The sequence below is a fragment of the Lingula anatina genome, chromosome 1 (genome assembly GCF_051362555.1).
Source record: "Lingula anatina isolate TDL-2025a chromosome 1, LinAna3.0, whole genome shotgun sequence".
Taxonomy (NCBI): Eukaryota; Metazoa; Brachiopoda; class Lingulata; order Lingulida; family Lingulidae; genus Lingula; species Lingula anatina.
In genome coordinates this window covers 8,801,172-8,814,921 of record NC_141767.1, presented here as the reverse complement: position 1 = coordinate 8,814,921, position 13,750 = coordinate 8,801,172, and the positions used below count along the sequence as shown (strand labels likewise).

The following is a 13,750-nucleotide window of genomic DNA, read 5'->3' as shown; positions in this document are numbered from 1 at the left end:
TCGCTGGAACGTGTTATTGCTATCTTTTTGAGCAGAGTTTGTTACTTAAAACCGAACATTAAACCGTGCTCGATGGGATTTATGTGGTTTATCTTCTATTGTTAAAATATTGCAATAAAATTGGAACTGATGAAGTGGGGCTCAGAAGATCCTTTGCAGACCCTTGTACGGACTGGTCTGTCTCATCTCTTTAAACCCTAATTACCAGAGACAACCAGTTAATCTGCACGTTTGTTATCGTCAAGTGGTCGATCGTGAATTGATGTAATGTTGGTTGAGTTTAATAAATGACATCGTGCGTAACGTAATATGAAAGGCTCAGCCTGGCAAAATATTAGGGAGCTTATTTAAATGAGTACTGCTTTTGTTTAAATATTTTTAAACTGTTGCTTCCTTTCAAAACCTGTCCCAAAATTTTAATACGGTCCAAAAGCTCGACAATTCTGTTCACTGAACGACTCGGTGCCATATCTGGTGTTTTTAAATTCAATTTATTTATCTACATCTTTTCTGCAAAATTCTTTAGTTAAAGTACTAAAAACTAAATGCTTTAATCCCCTTCTCCAGCAAACTGCACATTTGCTGCAAACCACAGGGAGGAAAAAAGGAAATGTTTGCGCGTATACTTGACAAGAAAATGAACAGCCTGTGGTTGAATTCATAAAATTTATTTCGAAAATTTATTTTAACACAGTTTTCAAAAGCAATTGAAATTTTATTAATTTTTTCATTGGCAATAGTTCTTAGATAAAAAAAATGCAATTTTATTTAAGGTCAGTGACATAAATTTCATGTTTCGTGTGAGAGTTTAAAAAAAGAGAAAAATGTCAACAACAAGACCCATTTAGAATAACAATATTCAAAATCTGAATTTCGTTTAAAATGTTAAAACAATGAACATGCCTTAATATAAATATCTTTTCCAAAGACGTTTAAAACAATGAACATTCCAAAATGCAGTGAATCGTCATGGCGTCGGATAGGCAGTTTTAGTTATTCTGCATCTTCTCGTTAACCCAGTCGACCAGGGTGGAGACCTTGGCGTACACCCCCGGGTATCCGGCTGCCGCACAGCCCCTACCCCAGCTGGTTAGGCCCATTAGCTTCCACCTTTCGGAAGAACCAGTGCCGAACTTGCACACCAGAGGACCGCCTGAGTCACCCTGAAATGACAAGATAGTTGTTAAAATGACTTAAAACACGTAAAAAACAAGGACTATTGATCCCGTAATATAACTGAAAATCTTAGTCTTCGCAAGTTGACAATAAATTGCCAATATTCTTTTTTAATCTTATACGTGGAACCAAACGAGTAACACATTCAAATAGTGGTGATATGAGTTACAGCTGACAAAAAAAATTTTAATCAGACGACTTTGTACAATATGCAAATACGCTAACTATTTATTGTAAGTTACCTGACAAGCATCTTTTCCAGCTTCGCCGGCACAGACAGACGTGTCAGCAATACTGTTGTAATTCGAATCACTTCTACACGTGGTTGTTTTGATGTAGTCAACACGGACCTCCCTCAGAACAGTGCTGGTACTCCCTGTAACGAACCAAAAACCTCCTCAATTTGAAATCATAGTAATCAGACGTGCTTCGCACCCTTTTTGCTTACAAAATGCATTGCTTTGAATCCTAGCTACTACCACATTCTAGGTCATACATTTTAAATTCATACAAGTTCTTAAAAAAAACAGATCAAGGAATTTCAATTGAAAAACAAACCCAATAAGAAGCCCAAGCACGGAAAATGTAGCATTACCTCCAGAAGACGTTGTGCCCCAGCCTGTAGTCCAACACTCGTGCCCGTCGTTGAGTTCCTCACCACTGGCGGGGAGGCAAGCTATGTTGCGCTCAGCCGACAAGGTGACGGGAGAACTGAGTTTCACCAGAGCAATGTCGTAACCAGACACCACCCCGCTGTAACTCTCGTGCTTGATAATTCTGCTGAGTGACTTTGTCACCTGGGCGCTTTCAGTGGTACTCCTACTGTGGTCACCTATGATTGCCTCATAGCCTGTGGGACTTGTGCTACAAGAAAAACATTTTTTCCTTTAATATAATTGTATGGAGGCGGCATATAAATTCTTAATAACTATGTCACTAATAAAACGAACAAAAAATACTAAAGAAGGAAAGAAAATAGTAGATGCGCCTGCATGATATAATTGAGTTGTACATGGTCAGAGAACTAAGCTATACCCAATTATATATTAATGGCATATAAAGTATACATTGATGACCTTACCTTTGAATGCAATGCGCGGCCGTCAGCACCCACTCGTCAGTTATGAGAACACCGCCGCACATATAACCGGGGGGAATGTACATGCGTACCTGCCATGGCCATGAATGGGGCGTGGCTTCAGTGCCCCCGACAATCGCTGCAGACGGGCCGCTATTTCGGATACCACACTCTAGAAAAGTAATGCAGACGTAAGTAATCCACCTGCGGCTTTGTTTAAATGCAAGTTGCATTCATTTATTTGCGAGTATAAAACTTGGTATAATCAAGGAGTTCTGTTGTAACTCCTTGGTATAATTTCTCATAATGGAGCCCTAAAATTTGCTCGCCTGCAGTAATGTTGAAGAGTTATGACAATTATTTTATCTTTTGTTAGCATACTTAGTAATTACTAATAATTCACTTTAAGTAAGACATATCAAAGATGCTGACCGTAATTTTCATGAAACCACGCTGTTAATTGGAAAAAAACACTCACGGGAGAGGTCTGGGAAGCAAGACGACGGTTCATCACTGCCATCCTGACACTGAGTAACGTTATCACACCTTGCTCCAGATACGCATTGGCCATTATCACACCGATATTCGCTGGAACCGCAAGCTTCACTGAAAGCTGCAAGGAGATACGTACATGTTATGGTAATACAACATCTTCCATGTGCACAGAATATCGTACAACTCTGCAGGGATATCATGCTGAGCTGAAGATTGCCCTTTCATAAAAACTTTTAAAAATCAAATATGATAAACATCAACAGCTATTTGTTTTTCCGTGTCTAAGAATTTGAACATATAAATTATTTGCTTTATAACCATAATTTAACAACTTACTAAGTTTGAATCCACTGCGGACTTCTGAGTAGTCGGAGTGAAATTTGACCAGTACAGTATTGGACTTGGATACCCTGGCGGAGGGCGTGGAGGTTCCGCACACTTTCCCACCAATAACAGTACCGTCGACAGTGGAACCGTCAAAGAACTCTAACCAGTCGTATGCACAGCTGGAGTGACTTTCAATCGATACAGCATTAAAGTTGATCTCAATCTAAAAATAAATAGCAAAACGTTGTTAACATTATTCAGGTATGTAATTGTTTGTTATCTTCAAAGTATTTATAAACACAAACAGCACCGGTAAAAGCTACTTGCCGTGTCTTATTCACACAACATTGACTTGGGCAGTTAAAGGGGTTAACGGCGTTTAGTTTGCCGCGCTTCAGTATAATTAAGAAAGAAATATTATAGTGTCTACATGTAATCACGACTTACCTGGGCGGATGCTTCAACGAGCCAGAAGCAGTCCATGTCGTTCTGATAATTCGCATTTGGCCAGGGTTCGAAAATCTCGTCCGCAGAGCCAACGGTAATAACCCTAGGGGAAGTTTCTGGCGGGCAATCTGAAGTATTACGTATAAATGTTAACAAGGGGGTTCCATGCTTTACATAAAAATCCGTGCTTGCGGACTAGTAAACATTTTAAAACCTAGATTCTTGATTCTTTCTTTCATTCTTCTTACGATATGTCATATTTAATTTTTTGGAAATATTCACATCTTATCATTTTCATTATACTATACGCTTTAAAGGTGCCAAGCGACGCGTATCACAACGTAAACACACATACCGAGACAAACTTGAGTATTACACGAAACGGAATCACTGCTGGCGCCGGGACAGTGTAGACTTGGGTTGCCGCTTACACAAGATCTGGTGCGGGTTTTGGTACCGCCTCCACAGAGAACTGAACACGAGCTCCAAGAACCCCATGGCATCCATCCTGTGTAATAAACCACAATAATATGATTTTTTATTTATAACGAAAATGAAGTATGAAGACAAGATACCTTAGTCACGACTCACCTGACATTTGTAGGGAACCTAATTTTTTAATGTACAGTTCACAAAACAACTGGCAGAAACGTTAAGGGGCCACCAATGTGAAAGTCAAGGCTAGTTAATTAATATATTAGGTATTAAAAGGGAAATCCCCATTAATCCCCGCCTTACCGCAACCACCGTCTCCAGGTTCGTCACTGCCGTCGGAACACTGTGGCGTGTTGTCACAGACGTTGGCTCTTTCAATGCAGGTTCCATCGCCGCACCTGTGTTGATCCCCGGTACACAGCTTAGTGAAGGCTAAAATACAACAGGTAGTTCCATAAACAATGTGAACCGAGTCTCTATCCTCTTACGAAACGTGCTACATTCATATCAGCCATGTGTTCCTGTCAATGATGTAATTGCATTATGTTGCCTGAATAAGTAAATCATAGCTGTCATCGTTATTACGAAGATATATATATATATATATATATATATATATATATATATATATATATATATATATATATATATATATATATATATATATACTTACTAATCTGGAAGCCAATATCGCTTGTGGAGCTACTCGAATGGAAATGCAACAGTATCTGGTTCTGCGTCGACTGGAAAGCTCCAGCGTATGTGCCGCAAATTTTATTAATTTGAGGGCTGCTTGTTTCGGGTCCGTCCCTTGCAATTAAATAGTCAGTGCCGCAGGTGGAACTATACTGTATACCAAGGTATTGGAACTCCGCTCTGATCTGTAATGGTATTATGTCCAACGTCAAGTAGTTGAAAATCCCCCCGCGCTCAACTTTTATGCTAAATTTTCATTACATACGACGCGAGTTCAACTATCCACAATGTGAAGCAAAAAATTCCAACTACTAAAATGTGTTCTTGAACTCAGGAAACAAGAATCTGTCGGAGGGAAACGAGGCTGATGCTAGGAGAAAAACTTAAATGTGGGGACATATAATCGTCTCACCTTGGTATCTGATTGAACGAGCCAGTAACAGTCCAAATTAGCGCCGTAATTTGCCCCGGGGAATGGCTCCAAAATTTGACCATCATCGGTTATTGTGATAACTGCTGGATTAGATGCAGGTTGGCACACTGAAATAAATCCGTTTATAAAAATCTAGACAGGTAGGCCACAATGCAATGCAGAACAACTGTACTGAAGATTGTGCGGTGTTGTAATCGAACAATTGAGAGTTCAAACATATGTTTAACACCCTAAAGATAATTAGGAAATCGTAAGTTTTAAAAAAATGAAAAAATTAAATCATTCGGACCGATAGACAACTTCTCGTAAACCCTTGCAAAATACAAGCAAGAAGATAAAATGATCTCGTCAGAAAAGAGACGACAAGTACCTGGACAATTGAAATTGTTACATGACTGTGATTCACTGCTGGGTCCGTCACATTGGCTGCCGAGGCATTGTCTAGTGCGGGTTCTTTGACCGCCTCCACAGTTGGCAGAGCACTGAGACCACTTGGTCCACTCACTGTATCCTAATATATCAAGTTAAGAAATGCTTTAAAAGCAGGAGAGGGATATAATATAGCATTGGTCTTTTGATGCAGATGTTAAGTAGCCTATCCATGCTATTGTTAATAAACAAGGCACCTTTTACTGGAAATTACACTGTTAACTGCAGTAAAACAAAACAAAAAGTGTATTTGACCGTGTTTTATCACAATACATTTACTTACCCTCGCATGTAGGGAAGTTAGGGAAACATGGTTGAAACTGGAAGTTTGCTCCAGGACAATTGGTTCCAAGGCATTTTCTGGCTCTGGTTCTGGCGCTATTTGCGCTACATACGGTTGTGGAGCATGCTGTCCATGTTGTCCAATAACCCCAATCATCATCAGGTTCGACTGAAATGTAACCAATAGTTCAGTGCATTCGTCAAATTCCCTGCCATTGATAGCAGATTAAAATTACTGGAATTTTTTTAAAGATATCTAACCCACCAAATGAGATACATTGATGTTTGGTTGATAAATATAATTACAGTGTTTACGAAATGACATACTTGGACATGCTCCTAAATTGCACGCGCTTGTTTCTGAACCGTTTCCTTCGCAGTCGGCGCCCCCGTTCGCGGGAGGTGGACTATTACATTCCCTGGTCCTGGTCTTTGTGCCATCACCACAGGTAACACTACAGTCTCCATAAGCACTCCACTCTCCCCATCCACCGTCGACTGGAGCTGTCGAAAATACAGGTCACAATCTTATATACATGTTTGAGGGGGTGGGGGTGGGGGTGGGGGTCTCGGAGTCTGTGTGCGTGCGTGTAGTGCAGTTGCGTAGTACGAGGACAAATCTAATTCTACAAGGCTTCGATTTAGATGCAAGAACCCAACGCCATTCCAAATTAAAGAATATAACCGATCAATGGGGGAAATACAGATACTGTATTTTTAAGCCATAGAATTAAACCATTCCTTTTAAGTGTTAGCAACAATTTAAAAAAACAGGCCATTCTTTAGTTATATTCTATACAATAAAAGCAACACAAATGCTATATAAAAATATTATTTTGTGATAATGAAATAATGTACCCGAGGGTTTGACAATTTCTGCCCAATGGAAACATCGAGTCATAACCGTATGCAAATAATAATGACCGTGCAATGTATCATTAACATTGAAACGTGCCTGCAAGAACATTACAATAGGATTTATAATATACCTGGACAAACGTCGGTATTACAGGCCTGCGTTTCGGAGGAGGATCCTGGACAATCGCTGTCGTCGTGTACTCCTGTTGAACTTGTGCAACTTCTGGATCTGCTCTGAGAGCCACCGCCGCAGGTTTTGGAACAGTCAGACCACGCGGACCACTCGCTCCAACCTGAAACAAACAGCTTGAATTAAGCACCTGCTCTGATATTCAAAACATGTCACACATTATCACACGATAGTATACAATACCATTACTAGCATTTATTTTAATACAAAAAGTACCACTGTTTGCAGAAATATAAACACCATATGAACCTACTTGGACACGTGTTTGTTGCACATTCCTGGGTGTCAACATCACTGCCTGAGCAGTTTTGACCGCCAAACTGGGGTGGAGGGCTGTCACATGATCTGCTCCTGGAGATGACCCCACCACCACAGGTAACTGTACATGATGACCACGTTGACCAGCTTCCCCAGCCACCATCAACTGAAAGTAGACACCACGTAAGTTAGTTACTATTATCTAGATAAACCCTCGCCAGTTGCTGCCCCTCATTGGAAGCAAAACACAGTGGGCTTCACATAAATTGTACCTCGAATTATCCTTGTCTCGGACAAATAATGAGAAACAGGTTTTTTCTTTGGTATGAGCTGAAACTTACATTTACATTGTCAAACTCGAATGTTAGTGTAACTCAGTACCTAGATTTTGTGGTCCCGAGTTACGCAGAGCCTACTGTTAACTGTACATGAAATAACAAGTGCGACTTATGCCCAGCCAAAGCTCGTAGATAATAGATAACGACTTTTCTTAGTGACTTCTGTCGTATCTCAATTACTTTGGTAAATGAATTGTTTGCCAACTCTGATTTTCGCATTCAAACTCTTGTCTAGAATGGAATCCAAACTGATTTTAGAATTAAATCACTCCTTTTACGATATAATTATTTTATGATGAATTATTTTATGGACCCAAGGTCTTGAATGAAATAACATGTTATGAAAGTGACTGTTGAAAGAAGACTGATCACTGCTACAGATCAGATACACACAGACTTTTTATGTGAAAGCATTCTCTCCAAAGATTTTACCAAAACCTTACTTGGACACGGATCTAGAGTGCAGATTTGGGATTCAGTGGTTCCTCCAATACAATCAGCCCCTCCGTTGGATGGGGGAGGATTAGTACAAGTTCTGGATCTGCTCTGAGAACCAGTTCCACAAGTGACGCTACAGCCAGTCCATCCTGACCAGGTGGACCACATTCCGTCGACAGGGACTACAAAACGACAAAAACAGTCCACTTTCACTTCATTGAAAAGACTAGATTCGATCTATATACTTCACTTCAAATATAATTATATCTTATATCTATATAACTCACTTCAAATATTATAATAATATACGTTTTGTTTTGTGTGAAATTTCCACTTGTACAAACATGAAAAAGGTTAAACTGCCTTTTACTTTTGCAGAACAGGAATGTCGATACAATTAAAACTCTACCTGGGCAAGCATCAGGATTACATGTTCGAGTCTCTGATGAGGGACCCACACAATCAGCGCCATTGTTGGAAGGAGGAGGGTTGGTACATGTTCTGCTTCGTGACTGAGTGCCACCACCACATGTGGCGTCACAATCGCTCCAGTCTCCCCACTCTGCCCAGTTACCATCGATAGGTCCTATATAAAACAAAAAGATACTGACTATTTTCCTTTTACACATAGGGCCTATACATTCAAAAAGATTATATTCAAAATCAGTTTCTGAAATACTATTTATTTCTAGTTACCGCAAGTTAAAACTTGATTTTCCATGAGCTTTCGGTTAATTTCCGCAGTTATAATCGCAATTAATCAATTCTCTTAGATACCGTTAAATTATATTTATCAATGTGATTATATTTATCAATGTGATTTTCCAATGTGATGTCTCTGGCTTCTCTATTTTTATTTTAAAACCGATGTATGAAACTCACCTTGTTTTTCAAACGCTGAAATAGAGAGAGAAAATGATTTGATGAGACATTTTCAGTACATATATTAACCGTTTACGAACCCTCACCAGCAGAAATTTAAATATGCCATTACTCTTTTTCTCTGTTTGGTATCTTGAATACACCTTTTTATCATCTTAAAGAACAGATAAAATGTCCAATATATAGGCCTACGTGTAACTTTATTTAATACTCTGGGTAGAATTCCAATAAATGCACTCAGCTTCGGAGTCTCGCACGATTTTGATGACCAATAAGCTAGCACAGATGGGAACTAAACATCGGGGAACATGTTTACGACATTTTTTCAAAATATCACAAATATAATAAATTCATTCTTTAAATTATGACACTTAACTTTACTTCACAAGGCCACAGAACAAGTTGTACACAGTTAAATGACGTGTATTCTATATCCAAATATATTGACATTTCAGACATTTTACATAGCCTACTTACATACTACGAATCCACCAAATACAACAGAATAGTCACTGTGGAATTTCAAGAACATGTCTTTTCCAGTAGATGTCACTGCCGGCGGGAGAGCAGATCCGCACCTCTTCCGGTCTAGGGGCTGGGCATTGATAGAGGTTCCGTCGTAGGTCTGAACCCAGTCGTAAGCACAGCTACTGTGAGACTCGATAGACATGGAGGAATACGTGGCGATGACCTGTTCATTGAAAACAAAACTATACGATTGTGCTTCCAACAAGTTCACTTTCTATAACCTTGACATCCTACCCACCAACAGACGCTTATTCAGGCAATAGCAAAGAATGATCAGAAGACAAAAAAAAACTGATTCAGGATAACTTATTCTCTGTGTTAACAAAGACCGTGTAAGTTTTTTGTTTACTCACAGGGACGTCAGAATCTGCTTCGATTCTCCAGTGACAGTCCATGAAGTTTGCATAGTTGCCACCTGGGAATGGTTCTAACACGTATGGGCCACTGGTCAGTGTGATCACCCGGGGGTTATTGGCAGGCGGGCAGTCTGAAATATTTCATTCCATGATATTATCAAACATACTATATACTATACAGTGCAATGTTCGACAATGTTGCTAAGATCCCATACATTTACTTTTGATGAACCAGATACTGTTACAATCTTTCACAAGTATAAATGTCGATAAGGTTTCAGTAATTCAGTAAGGAACAGGTGCGGTGTATGTCCAAAGATATGGGTATTAAAAAGTAATAGAAAAGAAAAAAAAAACATGGACAATTAAAATACTTTTTAACATTCACTTCTGTTGCACGATATAATATCATAGTATGTTTAAACCAATGTATACCTGGGCATCCCTGTGTGTTGCATGCTTCTGTTTGCTCACTATCTCCTTCACAGACGCCGCCCAAACATGTTCTTGTGCGGGTCCTGGTACCGCCACCACAGCTTACCGAGCAGCCGCTCCAAGATGACCACGAGCCCCAGCCCTCCGTGCCTTCATCTACAGAATGTAACAGTCTGATTTATCAGTATCTCCAGAACATAATAGACGAAAGCAGAAATACATAAAGCTATAATGTTTACTGTTCGAAGTTTATATTAAGAAACAAAGACAGAAAGAGAAAATTGAATCTGTATGTATATACTGTATATATACAAATGACCTACCTCTGGGTTCATAAGCAAAGACAAAGCCCTGTCTTCTTACACTCGAGTCCGATTTAAACCGAAGGAAAAGTGAATCGCCTGTGGACTGAATTTCCCGCTGTGAAATGGATGATCCACAGAATTTGCCGATACGTGTAGCACTCGCAGAAGAACCGTCGTACACTTCCAACGCATCATACGAGCAGCTGCTTTGGGATTCAACGTTGAAGAAAGCATTCGTCAATTTGACTCCCTAAAAACGATCAGCTTATCAGTTGGCGTCATCATTTTGTATATTATCATCGTTATAACGGGTAAAACATTGTTAAAAGATAAATATGTATTCTTACTTATGGTGTTTGGTCGTGAAAATTCAATAGTAAGTTTACCTGACCGGTTGGGCCCTGGATAACCCATTCACATAACTCATTATTGGGATAGTTTTGGACATTGTATCGGAATGGGTTGAGGGTTCCAGAAGTCTGGAGAGTTTGCTGAGAACTGCAACCGAGGGACGTGTCCACAGCTGAAAGACAGTTTTGTATTAACAAATGAGAAACGAATGAAGTAAGCCTAAGTATCAGTGAACAATAACAAAATGTTATCTGATGTAATGGGATGTAGAAGTACTAATAAAGTGATAATTCAATGATTCCAATACATGTCGATTAGTATTTAGTATATCTTATCTGTGTTCTTGAAATGAATTGGATGTCAAAATTCTATGAATCTTACCAGTTCCATCGGGAACAGCTTCCCATCTGATAGTAAAGCCAGGCCTGGTCACAGAACCATCAGATCTAAATCGTATAAACATGGTGTTGCCGGAAGATACGATGCCGTCGCCCACTTTAGGGTTATTCCCACACATTTTAATCAGCGCTTGTGCCGAAGCTGAGTCGCCGTCATACACCGTTAAGGAGTCCCAAACACACGAAGATTGCGTCTCCACGTTGAAGGACTCGAAGCTTAGGCGGATTTCCTAAAAAAAGAGGAATAAGTGGCGCATAATGGTTTGGCAGGGCAGTTATTATTTATTTAATAAGTTACCGGTAAGTACCAATAAAACCAGTACAAATACGTTACATAAAACCGTCTGTTGTCTTGTCGCACTGAACAACTATTTGCATGATAATTGAAAACGGTTGTTTATGCCATCTTCTACCTACATTGTTAAGTCATAGCCATGCTCTAGGGCTAATAAAGATTTTTAACAACATTTTAGCGAGAGAAGTGCATAGGGCCATTCAAATATAAAATACCGGTAATTGTCCCCTTTTCCTTTCCGTATGTATAGTGGCATCATAGTTATAGTGGAGGAGAAGGTACTACCTCCGAGGGTAACATCTCTCTCACCCCCCCCCCCCCCAAGCGATATGAATTAGCAATTATCGTGACAGTACCAACTTTTTGAAAGGTGAAGTTAGTACGGAGCTTATCATATTTTCTGAACTTTTTCATATCAAATGTCACATAAAGAATTCTGCGTACTTGATACATGATAATAAATCCAGTGTGTGGCACCGAAGTTTGATTTACCCACTGATATCAAAATAGTATCCCAAATTACACTGCCATTCAACTTTTCCGTAACAGAAAACTAGCGCACCCTGTGGTCAGAGAGTAGGTTTGATTATCGTTGGGGATCTTGACGAATGAGCGCTCGTCCGTCAGTCCATCCCAGATTGAATAGATAAATACCGGTTAAAACACAAGGACCGTAATTACCGAGCGGATTCAGTCAAGCCTATTGGACAATGCGGTTAGTATTACATAACCTCCCTGCTACCGTGAAGTATAGAGGCAAAAATCCAGACTATCGCCCAAAAGATCTTGATTCAAAGGTACTTGTCCATCAAAAGAACCACTAACAAATTACTTGTCTCAACCAGCGGACCGGAGGAGAAGAGGCTGGCATAAAATGCTAACCTGATTTATGCAAATAGTGGCAATCTTCATTTAATATTTTAAGATCTTGCATTTTTTCAGTGGGTGTGAGGGATGTGGTATTATGTACTAATTTTTATGCCCGTGAATTTCAACAGTTTTTAAATTTAGCATATTAAAAAATTGACAAAGTACAATTTTTCGTAAAAGGTACACACTTTGAAATGCGTCAACAAAAAGCAAGTCTCCGAGGTTGTCAAAATAGGATTAGTATGCACTTTTTTAAATGATAGACCTAAGGTCATAAAAATGTTTTGCACTTGTTTTTAAGCGGGCGAAATTTTCAAACGAATCTATTGTAAGACAGTTAACAAGTTGGCTTTGCATGGACGAAACTCTAAATAAACATTAAAGTAACCAAGTTTAATAATTATTATATTTTACCATTCCAGCAGTAGTTGTGATCTTCCATTCACAAACTTGGTTGTTTCCATAGTTAAGAAGCTGGACTTCTCCCGAGGTTCCTGATTGATCGTCTCCGCCAGAACATGCAGAGTTTTGGCGAGCGTGTCTGGTATGAACGTCGGCACTTTCTGTTAGAACAGACAAAAGTGACGCCGGCTTGCCTGTAAATGAATGTAAAATAAGCATTATCACAAAACTAAAATGGCTTTTTGTAATGATATTACTGATTTTTAAAAACTGATTTCCTTGCAAATCTGTAGTTTTTCAACGCATATGGTGATGCACCCACCTGCTAACTCAATGTTTAGCAAACGCTAAACGCAACATTTCGCGTCGGAAAGTACAGCCTAGAACTCTACTTAAGTTCGATTGCCGCATAAAGTGAAGACGTCATAGCACAATTACACATTTTGAATGTATTATGATGCTTATTTCGGGAATATCACAATTCCAAATACTGATATCTGAAGTTTTTGACACTGATAAAAATGTTTTAAAAATTCAATAAGCGAAGCGCATGCGTTATTATGGACTGATACAATTATTGATACATTGGTGAGTAGTGTTCACTGAGGAAGGTCACGGTGTGACCGAATGCTTTGTTTCTGCTGTTTCATTTTGTATAGAAAATGAAACGTTTAAAATAATTATTATTATCATCATCATTAGACTACACAGATGCATTTTCATCAGATGATGGTGATTTGACCATTCAAATGACAAACGAAATGTTCAATTTTGAAATTTTTATACATAATAAAACATGACATGACGCATAATTATAAAAAGAAAACCATGTCTTGACTTACCCGCTACACAAGCTACGGCCCATAGCATCACGGCTACGGTCTTCCAATTCATGATCACGGTTTCACTCTCACCGATCAGTCTTTTGTCTGGTGTTATTTGCTATCTCTTAAAATAAAATTGGGTAGGTCTTGATGCACCAGAACTTTTCTCTTTCGTCTTCCACTCAGTTACTGCCCAGCGCCTGTCATGTGGCGATTTATATTCA

The 13,750-nt window shown here is 39.2% G+C and overlaps 1 protein-coding gene across 1 annotated transcript; it reads right to left on the bottom strand.

Moving 5' to 3' along the window:
* Nucleotides 1-652: 652 nt before the first annotated feature.
* LOC106150409 (uncharacterized) lies at nucleotides 653-13,736 on the bottom strand. Its single transcript, XM_013523181.3, has 27 exons — nucleotides 13,545-13,736; nucleotides 12,715-12,896; nucleotides 11,119-11,365; nucleotides 10,773-10,909; nucleotides 10,405-10,636; nucleotides 10,082-10,237; nucleotides 9,644-9,777; nucleotides 9,240-9,453; nucleotides 8,763-8,777; nucleotides 8,290-8,466; nucleotides 7,886-8,062; nucleotides 7,100-7,270; nucleotides 6,788-6,949; nucleotides 6,126-6,302; nucleotides 5,800-5,967; nucleotides 5,458-5,598; nucleotides 5,067-5,194; nucleotides 4,632-4,839; nucleotides 4,262-4,390; nucleotides 3,879-4,031; nucleotides 3,524-3,651; nucleotides 3,086-3,299; nucleotides 2,733-2,867; nucleotides 2,258-2,426; nucleotides 1,772-2,040; nucleotides 1,419-1,552; nucleotides 653-1,163 (listed from the first exon to the last, which is right to left on the bottom strand). The coding sequence occupies exons 1-27, from the start codon at nucleotides 13,594-13,596 to the stop codon at nucleotides 990-992; spliced, it is 4,383 nt and encodes a 1,460-aa protein (XP_013378635.2). The 5' UTR covers nucleotides 13,597-13,736; the 3' UTR covers nucleotides 653-989.
* Between the last annotated feature and the right edge of the window lie 14 nt (nucleotides 13,737-13,750).